At 35.6% G+C, this 15,508-nt stretch overlaps 1 protein-coding gene across 2 annotated transcripts in view; it reads right to left on the bottom strand.

The window, feature by feature from the left end:
- SMC3 (structural maintenance of chromosomes 3) overlaps positions 1 to 15,508 on the bottom strand; it is a 47,987-nt gene that overhangs the window by 17,902 nt on the left and 14,577 nt on the right. For both annotated transcript variants that reach the window (XM_069098940.1, XM_069098939.1), the window contains exons 9-16: positions 13,939 to 14,114; positions 11,506 to 11,586; positions 8,421 to 8,585; positions 7,644 to 7,765; positions 5,800 to 6,013; positions 2,285 to 2,388; positions 1,669 to 1,768; positions 1,163 to 1,323 (exon numbers count right to left, since the gene is read on the bottom strand). In XM_069098940.1, the coding sequence (XP_068955041.1) occupies positions 1,163 to 1,323; positions 1,669 to 1,768; positions 2,285 to 2,388; positions 5,800 to 6,013; positions 7,644 to 7,765; positions 8,421 to 8,585; positions 11,506 to 11,586; positions 13,939 to 14,114 (1,123 nt within the window). The remainder of the gene's footprint in view (positions 1 to 1,162; positions 1,324 to 1,668; positions 1,769 to 2,284; positions 2,389 to 5,799; positions 6,014 to 7,643; positions 7,766 to 8,420; positions 8,586 to 11,505; positions 11,587 to 13,938; positions 14,115 to 15,508) is intronic.

Genomic DNA, 15,508 nt, shown 5'->3' with positions numbered 1-15,508 from the left:
TGTTAGAGAAATAAACATTTCAATTTTATAAAATCAAAGCTTTTGTTTCCTCTAACTCTTGTCAAATATCTTCTTCCTTAATATGACCTTTTATATTTAGATCAAGTATCCATTTGGAGATTATTGCAATATATCATACGAGTTGTTGATGTAAGACTAATTTCTGACTCTCTTCCAGTTTCCCCAGAGGTTTCTGTTGAATATTAAGTCCTGACCCTACTTGAGTACTTAGGTTTATCCAAAACTATGCTGCTAGGTTTGACTGACTCAGGGTCTTGTTACCTATTGTTTCACTGATTAGCTTTTCTAGTTTTAAAGCAATACTAAATAGTTTTAATGATTACTATTCTAGGGGTGGCTAGGTGGCGCAGTGAAAAGAGCACCGGCCCTGGAGTCAGGAGGACCTGAGTTCAAATCCCGCCTCAGACTGAGCTCAAATCCGGCCTCAGACACTTAACACTACTAGCCGTGTGACCTTGGGCAAGTCACTTAACCCCTATTGCCCTCCAAAAAGCAAAAAAAAATTAAAAATAAATGATTACTACTCTGTAGGTTAGTATGAAATATGGTAATGCTAAGTCCCATTCCCCTACCCTTCTCACCTTTTTTTCATTATTTAAGATTCTCAAATTTTTCCTCCTCCAGAAAAATGTTATTTTTTCCAAGTTCTATAAAATCTTTCTTTGGTAGCTGGATAGTATGGCGCTTAATCTAATAATTTCATTAGTACTGTTCCTTTTATTATATTGGCATAGCTGGGCCCAATTTCTAGTTTAGTCAATTTCTAGCTTAGTAAAGCACAGAACTCAACACTATATGCTGGCATAGCTTTTGAAAACAGGGTCCCTTCCATGTCACAAGACATCCTACTCTAACTAGAGCAATTAAATACCTTCATTAGAAAATTCAAATGACAAAGAAACAAAACTGCATCAACACATGCTTAAGAGGAAATACCCATGAGAGCAAGGCAAAACAAGATGAGAATTCTGGCTTTTAGAATTAGAAATTGCTTTTGGCATTTTTCATTGGAAAGCTGATTATAAAGCTGGTGAGAGATAAGATTAACTTCAAATGCTCATATTATTCTCATGAAACAGAAAAATTGTCACTTTTTTTTGCTCTTATTCTAATTCTGAACCTTGAATGCTAAGGACTCTACCTGTTTCCAGCAGTGACTTCAACACATGTGTAGAAAGCAGGTTCACACTCAAAGTTATTCATCACAATACCATGATAGCCATTTTGAACGTGCTGATTTATGCCTTTTCGACGAAAGTGATCCAAAACTTTGTTTATGCTGTCTATGCCATTTAAAATGGCCTGTTTAAAAAAGAAAAAGATGTAGAAGTTTAAAACATTACTTCCAGTAGCATTTCTGCCAGTAAGAACGAAACTAAATTATATAGGCTTTTATGGTACTATCTAAAATATTAAAGCATAAAACAACCTTAATATTAGTAACAGTTCCTACAGATGATAGTTATTTTACTGACAATAAGATACCTGTCACTCAGTGTTTAAGTGATTTGCCATCTGTACTATTTACTACCTGATACCAATGATCCCTCAGAATGACTGACAAATTCTCCTTGTAGCATGATAGATTTTCAATGAAATATCTGCAATAACAGATTAGTTTAGTTTAATGAAAAGTACACTGCACACCTTTCCTGTTGCTGCTCTAAGAAGTTGCTGCTTCTTTTCAAGATCTTCTCGTTTGGCAGCAAGTGCTTGTTGTTCTGCATTTTCCTCTCTCCATAAATAACTGTAAATAAAAATAAGATTTTTTAAATTAAATAAAGACAATGAGTAGAAACTTTTTTTTTTTTTTAGCAATCGGGGTTAAGTAACTTGCTCAAGGTTACACGGCCAGTTATTTCTGGGTGGGGTGCTAAGTATCTGGGCCCAGATTCAATCCCCAGGTCATCCCAACACTGGGGCCGGTGCTCTTACTTGCTGAGCCACCTGCCCACCCCTAAGCAATTGGGGTTAAGTAACTTGCTCAAGGTTACACGGCCAGGTGTTTCTGGGTGGATGCTAAGTGTCTGAGCCTGGATTTGATCCCCCAGGTCTTCCCGACACTAGGGCCGATGCTCTTACTCACTGTGCTACCTGACCGCCCCAAGTAGACACTTTTTAAAACAAAATACATTGCATTTGAAAAATAATGGGTCATAGATGTTACAATACATCTATGTATACATCTACAATACATACATAGGTGTTAAGACATAAGAAAACAATAAATATATTCACACATGAAAATTAAAACATTACTAACTTTCTTTCACTCTGTAATTCATCTTTCTTGTTCTTTACTTCATAATATTTTCTATCCAGTTCTTCCACTCGAGCCTTCACTTCATTAAGATCCTGATCCAATTTCTAAAGGAAATAAAAATCAGTATTATTCCAAATAAAGCCTCTACTTTAATATGTTTTTTTTATTGAGGAACTATCTTCAGAGCCAGAATATCACTGTAAACTTTATAATTAAGCTATTACGAATAATATTACATCTAAAGAGAAAACATAAAATAAACAGCCCTGGAAAGCAATGTTATCTAAATGAAATTAAACTTACTAGAAGATTCAACTCTCATTTCTTTAAAAATTTATTTATTAAGAATTTTTAACAATTTTATTTTTATTTTCAGTTCCAAATTCTATCCCTCTCTATATTTCTCCCCCACCAATGGAGAAGGCAATAAAAACAATACCCATTATACATATGAAGTCATGTAAAGTATCTCTCTTCATTTAGTCATGTTAAAAAAAAAAACAAGAAAAATAAAGGAAAAAAATATCCTCTTGTCTGCACTCAAGTTCATGAGTTCTTTACCTGAAGGGGTATAGCATTTTATGTCATGAGTCCTTTGTACTTGTGGTAGATCATTGTGTTAATCAGAGTTTTTAAGTCTTTATAATATTGCTTTTACTATGTAGATTCTTCTGGCTCTGCTCACCTCACTTGGAATTGCCTTATAAGCCTTCCCAGGTATTTCTGAAATCATCCCCTTAATTTCTTGCAGCACAGCAGCAATCCATCATATTTGTATTTTCAAATTTTATTAGTTGTTCAGCTATTCCCCAAAGGCATTCCCTCAGTTTCCAATTCTTGACCACCCCAAAAAGAGCTGCTATAAATGTTTTTTGTACATATGGGTTCTTCGATTTTTCTTAGTACAGACCTGGTAATGGTATGTTAGACACACACACACACACACACACACACACACACAGATTTTTTAAACCTTTTGGACATAGTTCCAAATTATCCTCCAGAATGGTTGAACCACTCTGCAGCTCCATCGATAGTGCACCAATATAACCTATTTTCCCCACATCCTCTTCCAACACTTATCATTTCACATTTCTGTCATTTTAGTCTGATAAGGTATGAGGTGATACCACAGAGTTGTTTCTTTTGAGAATTTTATAAGAGAAATATAGGTATAGGTTTCTTTTGACATCAAGAATACTATTTGTCGGGGCGGCTAGGTGGCGTAATGGGTAGAGCATTGGCCCTGGATTCAGGAGGACCTGAGTTCAAATCTGGTCTCAGACATTTGACACACTTACTAGCTATGTGACTTTGGGCAAGTCACTTAACCCCAATTGTCCTCCAAAAAGAAAATAAAAGAATACTATTTGTAATAGTTCTCCCCCACCATTAGTAGGGGGGAAAAAAAAGAGGTTATGTACCTTAGTATTTGTAGTACAACCAAGAGAAAGAAAAAAAACGTTAGTCTTAGAAGAAAAAGACATTTATTTCCTTAGGGACAGTCTCTAAGCTAATTGCAAACCAGTGCTAATTGACAAATATACCCCAAAACCCTCCTGCTAAGAGTTTAATAGAGTTAAGAATACTTACTTTTCACTGTCCAGAAACCATAATTGGCTTCTTGAAACAATCAGTCATGTAGACACCTGCTTTTTCAAAAAGACTTCAAAGGCAATCTAGTTCAATTCACACTTAAATAAGAATTCCTTTTAGAATGTAAGCTCCTTGAGGAGAGGAGCTATTTTTTCTTATCCCCATCATTTAGTACAGTAATTGGTATAAAGTAGGTACTTAATAAATACTTGTAGAATTTCTTGCTTGATTTAATACCAAACCAACGCTCCTCAAGCCTTTCCTTAAAGACCTAAGGTTGGGAGAATACACTTCACCTTCCAAGTTAGACCATTCTACTTTGGAAGAGCTCCAATTTTTCAGCTGTTTTTCCTTATATCAAGCCTAAACTTACCACTTTGTAAGTTTCTACTCATTACTTCTAGATATGCCTTCTAAAGACAAGCAGAATAAATCTATTCACTACTCCATATGAGAACTTTTCAAATACTTAAAGATAGTCTTATCCAATCTTATCCAATTTTTTTCCTCTGGGGTAAATAACCCCATTTTCTTCAATCCTTTCTGATAATGGCACAGAAAATTTTAGGCCTTTCCCCATGCTTGTCGTATTCCTCTGTATGTTCTCTAGTCTACAAATGTCCACCCTCCAGATATGGTTTGATCAGCATAGAACAGAATAGGCCTATCACCTAGTCCTATGCACACCATATCTTGCAACGAAACCTAAAATTTCATTAGTTTGGGTGCCATTTAACATCAGTGGATCATATTTTATAGCACATTTAAAATCATCTTGTATTCAACTTAACAAATATTAAGAACCTACTATATGAATAGAACTTGAGTTTAAAAAAATCACTTTCTAACGAGGCATGGTGGCACATACTTGATACTGAGTTGGCTGGGGCTGAAGGGAATCCTGAGCTCAGGAGTTCTGATATGCACTGAGCTAAGCCTTTCATTTTTAAGAATACTTCCCAAAATCTGATAACAAGCACAGTGAAGAGTTGTTCATGTCCCTTTGTTTTCTCCTTGTAAGAAGGGGATTGATCAGCTTAAACTCTGAGCATAAACAACCATCACTCGGCAATGAAGAAATACAAATATTATACATTCTATTTAGGTCAATGAATAATTATCCCTGATCATCATCCTCAATCCTTGCTCATCAGAATTTGGACTGTGGCCCTGGGACTGTTTTGTCACAGTAATGACCCACTTGAAATTATGTAACAAATTTATAGTGAATCTCATTAGCACCAACTTGATATTCTATAGCTTTGTTCAGCCACACATGAGCAGGAGTGAAGGTAACAGTTGGTAGGAAGAATCTACTGGCTGAGGGGCTTGACAGAGCAAGACAAGCAAAAAGGCAAGGGACTCTAGAGAAGGGGATAGTGTAGAGCTGAACTAGTTCACCAAGAGATCAAATGGAAAAGGGAGACGAATGTAGCCAATGCAGTAATGATAGCCTAGGAAAGAACTGAGGGATGGCTAGATAAAAATCATGGTAAGGGTGAAGAACAGATTGGGTTTGCAAAGCAGAGAGGTGGAATGACAATAGACTGATCATATGAGGTAATTTCAGGGCCCATAAAAATGTATATAGTAAAAACAATATTTTAAAAATCATTTTATGATTTTCCATGTTTTTATGAACCTAAATTTTATTTTGTATGACTCCATTCTTAGTTATAAAAGAAACATTACCCATGGAAATAGAAATAAAAATGAACTAAGGATTACCCAAACTACACATTAAAACCACTTTTTTCTCATTTTCTACTATATGGTAGTTATTTATTCTATTTCAGAGGACGATTAGGTTAATATGTTTAAAAATAAAACTTCAGAAAAGAAAACATCTTGTATTTAACATTTGTTAAATATAACTACCCCAGAACTAAAATAGAATAAAAACAATCAAAACTTCTTACATTGTACTGCTCCAAATTTTTTTCTTTATTAGCCTCAGTATCTTCCAAGTCCTTGTGTATAGCAGCAATCTGTCGTTTTTTGTCATTAATAGCTTGATCTAAAGACTTTAGCTCCTTTTTAATCCATTTATCTCTTTCTTCTTTGGATGTGAACTGGCTTCCTCGACCTTGCTTTGCATAAAGGTCTGTTCTTTCCTGGGTAGCTTGTGCCAACCTATTCATGATTGGTTAATGTTAAAAAAGGTCAAAAAAAAAAAAAAAGGAAAAAAATCATTTAATTCTAAAAAACTGGAGGTTAAACCTTATACAGAAGGATGAGATGTAAATGTAAATGAAAGGAGAACCAAAACAACAGAAACTGAATGCTACAAAATTGTAACAGTCAACTTTGGTCCCAAAGAAGAGATACAATAAGGTATTTCCCTTTGCTTCTTGGTGAAGATGGGAGGTTACAGGTGTGGTACACCGCACCTAATCAGCCTATATCAATATAGTGGTGATTTTGTTGAACTTTTTTTCTTCACTGTAAGGGATGGTTCTTTGTGAGAGATCAAGCAAAAGGATACAATGTGAAATGTAAGTGATGTAAAAACAAAAGATAACCAATGTTTATTTTTAGAAAAGATTTTAAAATAAGATTTAAACTTCTCAAGTCTTAAAACCAAAATACATAAATAAAAACTGTATTTACCACACATAGCAACAATAATCTGGAAAACTCTATAGACAAAGATGTAAAGGTAATATGTTGGTCTATTGAAAATACAGCTCAATAAATGAAAAAGGATTTTTTATGGCATTTTCATTCATTCAGTGAACATTTATTAGGCAGTTATGTATACCATACTATGCTAACAAAGTCATAAATATATATATAAATATATATAAAAGCTGTGGTCTCTGCCTTCAATGATATAAACTAGAATTCAGATTGCAATCATAGCAAAAGCAAGGAGGATACTCCAGGTTTGGGTTAATTCAAAAGTCTGGAGGATCGTGAGATGACAAAGGGCATAGGGGGAAAGGAGAGGAATAAGTTACTCCTAGGGATCTCCTTCATAACCCTTTGTGTTATGAACTCTTTTGGCAATCTGGTGAAACTTGTGGACTCATTCTCATAATGTTTTAAATGCATACAATAAAATACAGAGGACAACAAAGGAAACCAATTCTGCTGAGTTATGAATATATATATATGTGTGTGCATACATATATATGTATGCATACAAATGTATATAAAGTACATTCCTTAATTCTATGCTTTTCAAATTTACCATCCTATGATCACCATCTGGTGATCAGTCTCCAAATTAGGTTGGTCCTCAAATGAAAGCTTAATAAACTTTCATAGAATCATAGTAATTTATAGAATTATCTAAGAGCCTCATTTTGGATATGGCTCAGAGCGCTAAAATGAATTGTCCAATGTTATACAGGGAGCAAAGTAGGCATGCAAAGCAAAATCATACAACAATATGATAAATGTGCACAAAAATGTATAATAGATTTCAGTTAGAAGGTCCTTAGAGGTTAAGTCCAACCTTCTTACTTTACAAAAGGAAACCTCTAGTTCTAAATTGTTTTTTTGTACAATGCTGCTTTTCTAGCAACACACTGATATATGACTTAACTGTGAAGCAAATATGTAGCTCACAATTATATAGCACTTGAACGTTTTTTAAAGCCTTATTACTTCATAATTATACCAGTGATTATTTGGAAAGGTAAATAAAAATAATATACTATTGATTTCTTAAGTGATCATTTTAAAATTTTGGTCTTTAATTTTTCTAAGTGTGGTCTCTGAACATAACACTTATATCAGAAAATAAAAAATCCCAGACCTAGCAATTCCTCGCTCTTCCTTTTCTTTTACACTGTTGAATTTAGGTTCAGTTTCTGCAAGTTCTTTTTGCTTCTCCTCTATTTTCTCAAGAAGCTTCTGTCTTTCTTTTAACAGGCGTTTCTGAAAATGAACAAGATACATGAGAACTACTTCAGTTAATTTTATCATACTAATAAAAAGGTGGGATAAACTCAAAAGAAATATGATAAATAAAACTACTTTTCAAGAAGCAACAACGTAAGAGGGGCGGCTAGGTGGCACAGTGAATAAGAGCACCAGCCCTAGAGTCAGGAGGACCTGAGTTCAAATTCAGCCTTAGACACGTAACACTTACTGGCTGTGTGACCTTGGGCAAGTCACTTAACCCACCTGTCCTCCAAAAAGCAAAAAAAAAAAAAGCAGCAGCAATGTAAGAGGGGCAGCTAGGTGATGAAATTAATAGAATACCAGCCCTGGAATCAAGAGGTCCTGAGTTCAAATTCAGCCTCAGACACTTAACACTTACTAGCTGTGTGACCATAGGCAAGTCACTTAACCTCAATTACCCTGCCTCCAGCCCTCCAAAAAAAGAAAAGAAAAAAAAAGAAGCAATGTAAGCCACAAAAAAAGTCATCTTATTCACTTACTAATAGATTCAACAAACATTAAGCACCTATCTGAATTAAGGTTATTTTGATGTGGCAACTTACTGAAAAAAAGCCAAACATGAATTTTTTGTGGCAAGAATTTGCCCAACCATTTTAATATATTAATTTTTTTTTTAATTTCAGCTTACCCTTTGTTCACTGTTGCCGGCTAATTCATCTTGCAAATCCTTAGCTTTCAGCTCTAATTTAGTCCTCTGTTTAATTTGTTCCTGTCTTTCAGCACTAAGCTGCTCTTTTTCTTCTTTCATTGCTGAAATTTTTGTTTTCAATTCTCGAACCTGTCGTTCAATATCCTATATTTAAAAAATGGGTTTAATAGAAATTAGTTGATGTCATAAGACCATAGATTTAAAGGAGAAAACACAGAAGTCATCTAGTCCAAGTCCCTAATTTATATATAAAGAAACTAAGGCTTCAAGAGATTGAGTATCTTGACCTTCATACTGAGCGATTAACCACAAAATTTAGGCATTAATTTTGAATTTGTTCCTGATTCCAAAGCTAATTTCCTTTCTAAACATAAAGGAGCCAAGATTTGTACACAGATCAACTGACTCTAAAATCAAGTCCTCTTTTCTATCACATTATGCTAGTTTATAACAATTAGAAGGCAAATCTAATATGAACTATGGTATATCACTCATCTTTTCCCTGACCTGTGTCTCCTTCCTTCTTACTACCTTTTCTGTATTCTCCCAATCTTATTCCTTAAAACTTAATGAAGTCGGACAGGGTAATTAACTCATAAATAAAGTATTACTCTTTCCCATCCTACACTCAAAATGTGGTAACTCCAACCTGCTCTCACTGTCTCTAGCCACAATCTTTCATCTACACTAGCTCCTACCCACCCTTATCCCTTGGTGAAATAGTTCAACTCTACACTGCCCCCTTTTCTAGAGTGCCTTGTCCTCCTACCCTTTTTCTGGTCTTGCTCTGCTATGCCCCTCAGCCTTGGATTCCTCCTACCATCTGTTGCCTTCACTCCTACTCATGTATAGCTAAACAAAGCCATAGAAAATCAAACTGTGCTAACTGAATCCATTATAAATTTGTGCAACATAATCTCAACTGAATCCTTTCTATGGCAACAGTCCTACACTTCCCTAGCAGTGGCTTTTCCAAAACTTCTCTTTGTTCATTAAACCACTCAGTTTCTCTCCTTCTAGACCTTACCCTGTATTTTATTGGAAAAAATTGAGGTCATTCACTGAGAACTCCCTTTTTCCTCTTCCTCCTCAATGCATAGCCCTCAAACGCCCTCCTTCATCCCTGTCTCACATGAAGAGGAGGTCCTTTTCCTGGCCAAAGCACACACCCTCTGTATGTTCAATCCCAATCCATCCTATCTTCTCTAGCAGGTTATCCCCTCTGTCATCTCCATTCTATCACTTATCTTCAGTCTTTGCCTGTCTACTGGTTGCTTTTCTAATGCCTATGAAAATGCCCATGCCTTCCCCATCCTTAAAGCTTTACTTGATCCATCCATCCCCATTAGCTTTTGTCTCTTATCTCTCCTCCCCTTCTGTGGCTAAAATCCTTGAAAAGCCTCTCTGCAATCAATGCCTCCCCCTTCCTTTGCTCTCATTCTCTTAGTCAGGTTTTCAACTTCATCATTCAACTGAAATTGCTTTCTCCAAAGTCACTAATGATTTCTCAATTGCCAAATGTACTGGCCTTTCCTCAGTCCTTGACTCTGTAAAACTGTTGACACTGTTAAACATCTTCTTCCTAATACTGTTTTCTGTCTAGTATTTTATCACATTAATATATCCTGATTCTCCTACCACCTGACTGTGCCTTTTCAGTTTCCTTTGCTGGGTCTTCATTTAAGTCCTGCCACACTAAACATGGATATCCCACAAGGGTCTACCCTAGGCCCTCTTCTATACTACGGAAATGTAAAAATCTCTAGTCATAGTTTCCTGACTGCTGCTCTATTATTATTCCACTTGGTAATTTCATCAGCTTCCACTCATTCAATTATCATTTCTATGCTGATGTTTCTCAGATCTATTTGTCTAGCCCTAACTTCTTTGCAGAACTCCAGGCTCACATCTCCAAATGCCTATTATTGTACATCTCGAACTGGATATCCTATAGCCATCTTAAATTCAACATGTCCAAAACTGAACCTATAATCTTTCCCCTTAAACTCTCCCCTCTTCCCAACTTCCCTATTATTGTCCAGGGTACCATCATCCTCCCAATCAATCATCCAGGATCTAAACCTAGGTGTTACCTTTGGCTAAACTCTTTCTCATTCCCCCACGGATAATCTGTGGTCAAGACTTGCTAATTTCACCTTCATAACATGCCTCATATATACCCCCTTCTTTCCTGACACTATCACTACCCCAGCAAAGGTCCTCTTCACCTCACACTATTGAAATAGTCTGCTGCTTGGGCTCCCTGTTTCATGTCTCTCCCCACTCAGCTGTCAAGTTGATCTTTCTACAGTATAGGTCTAGCCATTATCTTTTCCCCTTACTTCCACTCAGTAAACTCCAATAGCTCCCTATTACCTCAGGACCAAATGAAAAATCCTTTATTTGACTTCTAAAGTTCTTCCTAACTTTCCAGCCTTCTTATATTATATTCTATTCCTATCTATACATTCTTGTGAAGTGACTCTGGCCTCCTTGCCATTCCTAGTACATGCCACTCCATTTTCTTATTCCTTGCACTTTTACTGGCTGATTCCCCATGCCTGGAATCCTCTCCCTCCCTAGATTTCATCATTAGCATCCTATCCTCACTTTTTTTCTTCCTTCTAACTCTTGGTTCTCTTCAGGCAGGCCCCTGGAATTCTCTTCACCTCCATATTTTGGCTTCTCTGACTTCCTTCAGGTCCCAGCTAAAATCCCACTTTCTGCAAGCAGACTTTACCAATCCCCCACAATGCCTTTCCTCTGAGAATACCTCCAATTTGTCCTGTATATCTCATTTGTATATGGATGTTTTCAAGATGTCTCACCCATTAGAATGTGGATTACTTGAGGGCAGGAACTGTTTTTGCCTTCGTCTGTAACCCCAGGGCTTAATATTATGATTGGCACATAGTAAGTGCTTAATAAATGTTTAACTACCTGTGGCTCATATTCATGGATATATATAGCCTACTAGCTACTAAGGATGTAGTGATTCTCTTACCCCATTCAAGTAGAGAAGGCTCTTTATCAACCAAAATGACCAACTTACTTATAATCTTACCTCCATCTTATCTCTAGCATCCTGTTGAGCATCTCTTAATTGTCTGGATTTCTCTCCACTTGTCTCCCTTTTAGCAGACAGCTGTAAATAAAAGACACTACCAAATTAACTATAAAGGACATACGAAGAAAGACTATCAGCATCCAGAGAAAGAACTGAAAAACAGAAGTATATACAGAAAAATTACACCCACCAGAGAGAAAGAGAAAGAGAGAAAGAGAGACAGAGAGAGAGAGAGAGAGAGAGAGAGAGCAAGCATATGGGCGTGCCCTAATGGTGATCATCTCTAGAGCAGGGTGGGGGGTAGGTAGGAAAAAAAAAAAAGAGAAAAAAATTTACATGATAATTTTGTTGTATATTTGAAAAGAATAGCAAGTTGTGCATAGTAGATTTATAGTTATTGTATTGTAACATGGGAATGTTTGTTTTATTCCATAAAAATATACTAATGTAATACAAAAAGGTAAAAAAAATTTTTTAAGAGAACATTCTGGGCATCAAGGTACAGCCTGTAAAAAGTCATATAGGCAAGAGATGGAATGATGAATATGTGGAAGAGGCAGTAAGTTAATTTGACTTCTGGGGTAGAAATTGGATAAGACAGCCTCTGAGTCACCTTCTAAATCTGAATGCTTGTGATTTCAGAATATTAAAAAAAAATCCTAGGAAATTATATAAAAGTCAGTTAAAAATTATTTTCATGTTTTTTCATCTAGCTAGAACAATATTTATTTAGGACCATCTTTTATTTTTTCTTTCAATGTCAATGTTCATCTTGATCATTGAGAATAAAACTGGGGGCACTTAGGTGGCCCAGTGAATGGAGCACTGGCCCTGGAATCAGGAGGACCTGAGTTCAAATCTGCCCTTAAGACACCTGATAAAATTACTAGCTGTGTGACTTTGGGCAAGTCCCTTAACCCCAAATGCCCTCCAAAAAAAGCAAAAAAGATAAAATTAAAAAAGACACAACTACTGCTTAGGCATTAAGAACTTGTCTATTATTTCCCAATATCATTCAAATATTTCTATTCCACCTACTTGTGTACCTTGTTTTAAGCAAAGCCATTCTAGGAAAATGTTGATTTACAATAGTATATTGGGGGGGGGGGGATTATTTCATTTATAAAAGAAATTTTTTTTTTAATTTTTTTTTCCAGAAGAAAATTGGAGTTAAGTGACAAGCCCAGGATCACACCACTAATAAGTGTGTGAAGCCACAGTTGAACTCAGGTTCTCATGACTCCAGAGTTGGTGCTCTACCTACTGTGCCACCTAGCTGTCCCTAAAAGAGGGTTTTTAAATGGGGAATTTTGGTAAGATTCTTTTAAACAGCAAAATCTCTAATATATATTTTTAAAATTACTTTATTATGAAATTCTGCACATAATTTTTCAAGAACATCTCTATAATATCAAATGAAGTAGTTTTACATCAGAAACAATAAAAATTCCAATATTTTGCTGGTTATCACTGGTTATATTATTCATGGAAGAAAACAGTAGCTAGGGGCGGCCAGGTAGCACAGCGAGTAAGAGCACCAGCTCCAGTGTCAGGATGACCTGGAGATCAAATCCGGGCTCAGACACTTAGCACCCATCCAGAAACACCTGGCCGTGTAACCCTGAGCAAGTTACTTAACCCCAATTGCTTAGGGGTGGCCAGGTGGCTCAGCAAGTAAGAGCACCGGCCCCAGTGTCGGGATGACCTGGGGATCAAATCCAGGCTCAGATACTTAGCACCACTCCCAGAAATAACTGGCCATGTAACCTTGAGCAAGTTACTTAACCCCAATTGTTTAAAAAAAGAAAAATAGTGGCTAAATAGAACTAATTTTTTGAGTTTCTAAATTAAATTATCTAGATTTGTGGAAGAATCAAAAAAAATACTACATTTTAGATAACTCATCAGAACTGAGCAAAACGTCTCTAGAATGGGAGTAAAAATCCTCCGTTAAAATTAAAAAGGGTTATTTTGTCTTTAGAAGACAAAGATGCTAGTATCTTCTGAAAGTTCTTCGACATACTCAAGGAAGCAAAGTGAATATATAACCACTTAAGTACTCAGGATTCAATTTAGATTGAATTTCAAAACATATGACATTTGCTTTTTAATTAAATGAAAGAAATATATTTTCTGGTGGACGCATTTAAAATAAGAAAAGCTAAACTTTTCTTTAAAGAAAATGTAGATAGAGGCGGCTAGGTGGCGCAGTGAATAGAGCACCAGCCCTTGAGTCAGGAGGACCTGAGTTCAAATGTGAACTCAGACACTTAACACTTACTAGCTGTGTGATCTTGGGCAAGTTACTTAACACAAATTGTCCTGCCTTCCCCCCTCCAAAAAAAAGAAAAAGTAGTTAAAAGGTACACATTTATCTAAAAATGAAAAGTTTTATATCTTAAGAGGCAAAGATAGACAACTTTTTTTTACCTCATCTAGTTTGGCACGGGTTTCATTAAGCTCTTGATTATAAATGGTGTATTCCAGGGCTCGCCTCATTTTATCCCATTTTTGATACTGTGCAAGTTCTTCTTTTTCTTCCTCTAGAGTATGTAATCTCTCTTCAATATATTTTAACAACTCATTGATTTTTTCCCGTTTGCCCTCTTCAAGAAAAAAGAATAAAAACAATTTTATATAATAAAGTGTATTTTTCAAAAATGCCACGAATTGAGTTTAAATTTAGATGTAAGGGACATTCATTTTACATTAAATATCACAAAAATTTTAAAGTGATGATATTCTGCTTTAACAAACCATGGCAGGTAAAATCATTATTTTAAAAGGGACCAAAGAACATTCCAATACCTAGAAATATTGATGCTGAGTCCTTCAATAACCATGTGGTGAATAACTCAGCTGTAAGCTTCATGTGAAGCTCTCTCCTGCTAACAGTGTCTCTTTTCATACAAAAACACCAACAAACCATACTGGGTTACTGAGTTAGTGCTAAATTATGGAAGTTATAGAAGTGTGTCACAACTGAGTTTACAATTTGCATACAGCACAGATGTCATAATCTGGTACTTTTGAATTCTGTTAGAGTTGACAATATCATAGCATGAGATGCTTATGGTATATGAACAAAAACACAACTAAGAAATACAAATAGCATGTCTATAGAAAGCTTAGGGGGGCGGCCAGGTAGCACAATGAGTAAGAGCACCGGCTCCAGTGTCCAGATGACCTGGAGATCGAATCCCGGGCTCAGACACTCAGCACCACACCCAGAAATAACTGGCCACAAGTTACTTAACCCCAATTGCTTTAAAAAAGAAAAAAGAAAATGTACTTAGTATTAGAATGATTACTGCATATTCTATTACAACTAACCTCTAAAAATGACAAATTTACTTAAAACTTTATTTTTCAAGTCCTGCTCTGGCTCAGCTCAGTTCAAATGTGGTCAAAATATTCACTTAGCTAAAGTGCATTATTATACTCTAAACATTCAGCAATAAACTGTTTTAAAGACCTTTGTTTTTACAAAGATTTTAATCTCTGATCATAGTAAATGCAAAAACACTAACTCATTTTTCAGATTTTTAAACAATACAGTATCCTTAAAAACCCCCAACAGTATCCTTAAGTAAAAATGTAGTTGTTTAATGTGTCGAATAATTTGTTAAACCTATATTCATTATAAAACAATGTATATCAGAATGGACTCTATAATAACCAGTCTTTCAATGACTCTTTGGTTTTCACAGTAGAGATTCTTTCAAGAATCAAGTTTTTGTTGAAACTGTCAACAGAAGTCCCCCATCCCCTTTTTTTTTGTTGATAATGAATGTAAAATGGGTCGACTTATGTTAAAAACTTCATCTGAACAAGGCTTAAACAAAATATTTTGACATACTATGGAGTTAGGATTAATTTACACTATATTGTATACAAAGAGTGACATTTTAAAAAGTTAACACCTGTCAAATGTAGTAGAAAATGAAAAAAGGTTGGTGGATAGGCAGTTTTCCTTCTTTTCCTCTTAGCTAAAGTAGGG

This window comes from Petaurus breviceps, unplaced genomic scaffold, assembly GCF_028583685.1.
Source record: "Petaurus breviceps papuanus isolate PSGF00001 unplaced genomic scaffold, PetGlider_PUasm1.0 37, whole genome shotgun sequence".
NCBI lineage: Eukaryota > Metazoa > Chordata > Mammalia > Diprotodontia > Petauridae > Petaurus > Petaurus breviceps.
This window is presented reverse-complemented; position numbering and strand designations above follow the sequence as displayed.